Genomic DNA, 6,188 nt, shown 5'->3' with positions numbered 1-6,188 from the left:
ATTGTTCCCAAAAGCTTTATTAAGATTATATTACAAATAGCATACAAAACGGGCAAATTACAATTTACATTATGACTTTGTACAGCTGTGACTACAAAATAAATGAATATACTGAAGACATAAAAGAAGGGTTTGTAACAAACCTATAATAAGTGCACATATATAATATAAACAATACAATCTCGCATTTTATTTCATTTCTGTTCATAGGTCTGAACTTTACATTTATATTTACAGTTAGAAATCAAAGGAGGACATATTGGTTTTTTTTAACCTCCTGTTTTGTAAAATGTATCTGAGTTTCTAGATATGTGATCTAAGCGAGGGCCATAGTAATCAATGATATACGCTGAACCATCAGCTGGGCCAACAACCTATGCAACAAAACACAAAAACATTTGTTAAGATGCCTCTTACATTGTAAATTTGAGGGGAAATTGACTTGTACATCTGCTGAAGATTATCCCAGTTTCTTAAGAATATAACATCAAAGAGCTTGACTACTCCCCCAGATGGGCTTCAAGTCCATTAAAAGTTACAATCCTCCCCCCCCCCCCCTTCTGCAGTAATTTGTCAGGTTTCACTGACAGTTCTAGGTTTCTGTGACTGTTCACTAATACCTATCTACAATCCTGGGAGAAAGTGGGTGTGGGGGAGAGGGTGGGCAAGAGGCAATGTTATTTTTCACAGAAGTGAATTGCATTGTATTGTTTACTGTTGGTTATTAATATCAACTGCCACTCATATTATTTACCTGTGTTGCAATCAAAATAACATCTACAAGATGAAATACAAAGAAGAAACCAAGTGTGCAAAACTTTAACAGTCCTGAAAGATTTTAAAAAATAATATTGTCATCAACTAAGATTACACCAATGTGTCCTTTTCTATATTAAGAAATACATTTTAAAGGCTGACTTTCACTCAACTACAACTAAAGCTAACCTATCGCTGGATATCCAAGATAAAATCTGTCAATTCCAAACATGCCAAGGAAGACTGATAACAAAAGAGCGGTTTCGTACGAGTGGTCATTTCTGAAAGTGAAACAGCAAGATTTTTCAATGAATAATTTTGTTTTAAAGCATAGTATTATTGTAAAAATAAGATCCACTTGAGGAAGACTTACGTATAACGGCATGATACGTTTTGAATACATTCAGTGATATTTCGACCATCTTTCTCGATAGGAACAGTGCTGCATTTCACTATGGTGGAAAGAAATGAATAGGATTATGTGCAAGTTTAAAAGACAGTAAGAACTTTGTGTATTTAGAGCTCGTTAATTCTTACCTTCGACCGTGTGATTCTTCGTGCAGCCAACAGCCGCCTGAGTCGAAGAATCAATCACAGGCTCAGGACAAAAATATCTAAGAGCGTCAAGGAATGAACAGCGAACAGACTTCCCTATTTTCCCCTACATACCAGTCGAAATAAGCTTTTCAGCATTATTCAAAACTAGGTAGTATATAAGCTTACTCTTGCTTTAGTTTTAAATAGGATACTGTCCCATAAGAAGATCCCGACAGGCCACTTTCTCCCCATTTCCAATTGAAGTTATCCATGTAGAAAAAATTAGAATAAAAACCACTCGTAAACAATGTTTCCACCAAGGAATCATTGCGGAAAAAGCCTTGTAATGCAAGATTTTAACTAACGTCGGCCATAATCATATTGTTTCTTTTCTGTAAAACTGCTGACCGCATGTTGTTAAAGGTTCAACTCTTGCCCAGTTTCTTTTCCGTCAACTGCATCGAAAATGGCGGCGGGTCGAAAACTGACTAGTGACTAAATACAGGAATGGCTCCGACCTGTAATTGGATGATAAAAATAATGAAAGTTAATAAGTTATATTTTAACTCCTTGCTCGTGAGTATTGTTAACCGCGTGTCGGAACAATGAAATATCCATGTGGAAACGCCGATGTGTCAAACAAGAAATGGCTAGTTACATAACGAAGAGAGGGCAGAGTCTATCTTGCACAGCGAGGTCGTTCAGTGATATGCCGGCGATGAAAAAGTCATCCGCTGCCAAGCTCCGCCGACAAAACTCATTTAGTCAGTTTAGGCGGATGACCAAAGACTGAAGCCATTCCTGTATTCCAGCGCTGACAGGAATGGCTCCAACCAATGTGTATATTAATTTGTTTTCGTTCTGGCCAAATAATTTATACACTGAGATAAAAAGTGAAAGAGCGATTTATTATGTTCTTCTTATGTTAAAGTCTACAAATGCTTGAAAATGAAGCCCTCTTCTATTAATACAGGGCCATGTAGTTTCTAAGTTTTAAAACAATGCAGCAACTGCATGTCACGTTTAGAAAATCACGCAATGTTGCGTGACGCTGCGACCGATGTTTTTAATTTACAATATGCTCTCCTAGAGAAATATGGCTTAGCCGCAATCGAGGGGTTTTTTTTTCGTGGAAAACTGATTTTCTAGGTAATTGTTCACATGAAGGACAAATCCATTCATCGGGCTTCATCTGTTTTTGAACAACACCTAAAGGAAGAAAGTCGCGGATTAATTTTGCTTGGTAATTTCTAACAACTCCACTAGACCTGAAAAAGGAAAAAAACAAAACAACCAAAAAAAAAAAAGTCTTACCAGTCAAATCAGTGGCAGAAGCTCTCGCACTGAATCATGTTGAAGTACCCTGACTGTTTGCAGTGATGGCACAACCAGTCTTCGAACAGTTTTCGGCTATATAAGAAAGAGTAAAATGATTTTATGAAACTTGTTCTAAAATTAATGAAGGCTGTTCATCACATGACACTGTATTGGAACGAGTACATCTCGTGTGCTATTGTATCACACTAGTGTTTTAGACGAGGTATTTACACCACTTAAATTTAAGAAAGAATGAGTAGAACGTAAACCACGTTTTCTTTAAAGTACACGAACCATCCTAACCTCATTTGCCAACTGCTTTCCAGGCATCATCTGTAAAAAAAACTTCTTCAATTTTTCAAATATGAAAAATTTCAGCTAAAACCGCGGCACCCAAAAAATATCTCTCATCTTGCCTAAAAAATTTTCAACATAGATTTTCAAATTTTCACAACTTTGCCTATTCCTGGTCGTAGGTCCAGCCAAGCCCTTATGGTCATTGGCCCCCCGCAATTGCCCGGTAAACAATGGCTTATAAATATAGGCGTTTAGTGTTAACTTGTAAAGCTCCCTGAAGAAGTTTACGACAGTTAGACGATAGTTTGCAAGTGGCTGTAGATGTTTTTGAGATGGTTGCTGAAATTTTTGAGGTGGTTGTAGATGGTTGTAGGTGGTTGTAGGTGGTTTTAGGTGGTTTCAGGTGGTTTTAGGTCGTTCCATGTTTTAGTACTTACGCAACCAAAACTGCAATTAAGAGTTCTTCAGTGTTGAGGGCTTTCTTCCAGCAAGCGATCTTCCCAGAATATCTTCTTCGGTTAGTAAACGGGGTCCATATAAAGCATTTGCCATATTTTCTCTTCCTGACCGGAAGGGTACGTTATTAAATGATACGTTTGTTGAGAACTTCTCAGTAGAAACTGTAAAATCTCTTAGGTTTGGCCCTTGTGACCTCGTTTTCGTGTCACTCGCCCCAGCTTTTACCGGTTGGCGGCCATTTTGGAATAAGGTGTACATGTCATTTTAGATTTAAAAAAAAAACGGTCACCAAAGTAAGCAGAGCGAAAGTAGAATATGAGGAACATTTCATTATTTTACTTCATAACTCATCATACTTTCGCAATGAGACACAGAAAGATTCTATTTGTGTTCATTTTTCTGGTAGCTACGATGTGTCTTCTGATGATGTCCTTAATACAGACTGATTCCAAGCTCACACTTTCCCCCACAAATAAGTGTGTTGTGATTGTCGATCGCGAAGACATTGTGTATCCGTGCTATGGTAATCGATTTGGAAAACACTGTCTTGTGACACTCGATTGGGGAGAAATGTGCCCCGAGTTGTACACAGAATTGGGAGGAAAATGTAACTTGATCAACGGTACAATTCAATGTCCTGATATTCGAAACCACGCAAAATTCCGCAACCGACAGGCACAACTCGTCATGACCAGAATGCTACGTATTTTTGACCTCATAGCGCAGAAACACAACATTGACTACTGGATATTTGGCGGGACTTTACTTGGTGCTGCAAGACATCATGGATTTATTCCGTGGGACTACGACATAGATATTGAAATGCCTTTGGAAGAATATGTGAAATTTTTCCAAGTCGCAGCAAAGGATTTACCGCCAGATATTTTCTTTCAGAACTCTATAAGTGATCCAGCGTTGAATCCGGATGACCCAAGCGGTTACTACAAGCATGAAATAGTTGGAATCTACGAAGCAACTTGGAACCCAAGATTACGAGATAGATATAGTTGCTATAAATTCTGTATGTCCTACGGATGTACTTGGCATGATGGGCTCATGATTGACATGTTCGTGTCGCCTCACATGAACAGATCTGCCGTCCCGCGTAGACGAATAAGTTTCGAAGGTTTCACCTTTCCTGTGCAAAATGACTGGGAGGAATATTTAATAGAAAATTTTGGCGAGAAATACTTTGAGGTTCCAATCGATCAAGAACCGAAAGAAAGTCCAGACGTGTTCCATGGATGCGAGGAACTCAAAGGAAGTTCTTAATAGATCTCACGATAGCGAAATTTCCAAGAGTGACTTGCTGAGATGTAACACGAAACATACTCCATTAAGAAAAATAACAAGCTGTATCAATTTCCACTGGCGCTTTCGTTTTCATTGCAAACTTTTAAAATCCATGAAATTAAAATAAAGAAAAAAAACTGAGAGAAAGTAAAAGAAACGAAGTTTCAATGACAGGCGGCCTAAGCTCCAGCTGTGAGATGATCATCTTGCCCAAGTCTGATCACTCCATTTCCGAACGCCCGATCTGAGGAGCGAAAAATTCCAGCGCAAAATGACCGGGCGGCCACAAATCCAACGCAGAATCCAAGCACGTATACTGTAGTTTCATTTCAATTCACTACAAACTCAATCTTCCCCGTGCAACCCTAACCCTAAGCAGTTTGCTTCAAAAATTTCCAGTTTAGAGGTTTCTAACAGCCCGCGTCCTCATCAACCTTGACACACGACCGTTGAAAACCAGCTAGGTAACCTTGCCTCCTCTTTAAACTAAGCCTCGCCGGGAATCCCACCGTCACTTAGCATGAAGAAATTGTCTTAGCACTACGGGTGCCTAGTTACGGTGGGATCCCCGGCGAGGCTCAGTTTTAAAAGGAGGCCAGGTTACCTGGCTAGTTTTCAACGGTCCTGTGTCAAGGTTGATATGGACACGGGCTGTTAGAAACCTCTTAACTGAGACAACTCGCTAAAATGCGTTCTTTTCATCAAAGTAAGCGGTCAGATAACAAGAAATACGCTGTGGAAGTAAGGTGAGGTATTTTTTTTGAGAATTTGACGTATTTTTTTATTCCTTAGAGTGGTCGTAAATATTCCCATACAAACTCTTATAATTCCACCATGACTGTTATTGCACAAGATGATCATCTCACAGCTGGAGCTTGGGCCGCCTGTACTTCAATAAACAATAATCACAGAATAGTTCTGTTTGTTTGCTTAGTTACCCTTTCTTTGTTTTAATATCTTTCAATATCCTCTTTGGTTTCTTAGTGATGTTTGTCTTTTGTTGTTCTCCAATCTTTGTATCAGCATTTGTTGCAAAGTAACCTTCATTTTCTGTAGTATAAAATTATTTTACTTTGTGGTTCAATTTAGAATAGATCTTTATGACCCTTTATTACTCTCACTGAGGCTGTTGAGGTTTCGTGGTTTTTCTGTTTCTTGTATACCCCTCACTTTGAAGAGGTACTGTAGTCCCTTCATCGGTTTTAGGACCTTTATCAAGTTTGCTTCTTGTCATACTCGCCCACCATTTCTTAGCATAATTGGAAGTTATTCAGCCAAAAATACTCATTTATTTAAAAAGAAAAATCGAATCAACCTCTAACAGTTCCAGGTTTTTATGACTGTTCACTAATACCTATCTACACTCCTGGGAGAAAGTGGATGTGGGGGAGAGGGTGGGGAAGAGGCAATGTTATTATTCAAAGAAGTGAGTTGCATTGTATTGTTTACCATTGGTTATTAACATCAACCGCCACTTGTATTATTTACCTGTGTTGCAATCAAAATAACATCTACAAGATGAAATACAA

At 38.5% G+C, this 6,188-nt stretch overlaps 2 protein-coding genes across 2 annotated transcripts; one reads left to right on the top strand and one right to left on the bottom strand.

The window, feature by feature from the left end:
- On the bottom strand, nucleotides 1–3,671 carry LOC131791553 (TM2 domain-containing protein 1). Its single transcript, XM_059108896.2, has 8 exons — nucleotides 2,914–3,671; nucleotides 2,608–2,703; nucleotides 1,506–1,811; nucleotides 1,294–1,370; nucleotides 1,130–1,208; nucleotides 946–1,037; nucleotides 755–828; nucleotides 1–374 (listed from the first exon to the last, which is right to left on the bottom strand). Exons 3-8 carry the CDS (start codon nucleotides 1,619–1,621, stop codon nucleotides 270–272), a joined length of 543 nt encoding a protein of 180 aa, XP_058964879.2. The 5' UTR covers nucleotides 1,622–1,811; nucleotides 2,608–2,703; nucleotides 2,914–3,671; the 3' UTR covers nucleotides 1–269.
- LOC131791547 (uncharacterized) lies at nucleotides 3,662–4,788 on the top strand. Its single transcript, XM_059108892.2, has one exon. It carries the CDS (start codon nucleotides 3,682–3,684, stop codon nucleotides 4,636–4,638), a length of 957 nt encoding a protein of 318 aa, XP_058964875.2. The 5' UTR covers nucleotides 3,662–3,681; the 3' UTR covers nucleotides 4,639–4,788.
- Nucleotides 4,789–6,188: the final 1,400 nt, after the last annotated feature.

This window comes from Pocillopora verrucosa, chromosome 12 (genome assembly GCF_036669915.1).
Source record: "Pocillopora verrucosa isolate sample1 chromosome 12, ASM3666991v2, whole genome shotgun sequence".
Classification (NCBI taxonomy): Eukaryota; Metazoa; Cnidaria; class Anthozoa; order Scleractinia; family Pocilloporidae; genus Pocillopora; species Pocillopora verrucosa.
This window is presented reverse-complemented; position numbering and strand designations above follow the sequence as displayed.

Coding starts and splice junctions, on each gene's coding strand:
- LOC131791553 (XM_059108896.2), bottom strand. CDS start 1,621: ATGATTCCTTGGTGGAAACATTGTTTACGAGTGGTTTTTATTCTAATT. Junction 1,371..1,505: donor CGGGATCTTCTTATGGGACA/GTATCCTATTTA, acceptor TGACGCTCTTAG/ATATTTTTGTCCTGAGCCTG. Junction 375..754: donor TTATTTTGATTGCAACACAG/GTAAATAATATG, acceptor TTTGTTGCATAG/GTTGTTGGCCCAGCTGATGG.
- LOC131791547 (XM_059108892.2), top strand. CDS start 3,682: ATGAGGAACATTTCATTATTTTACTTCATAACTCATCATACTTTCGCA.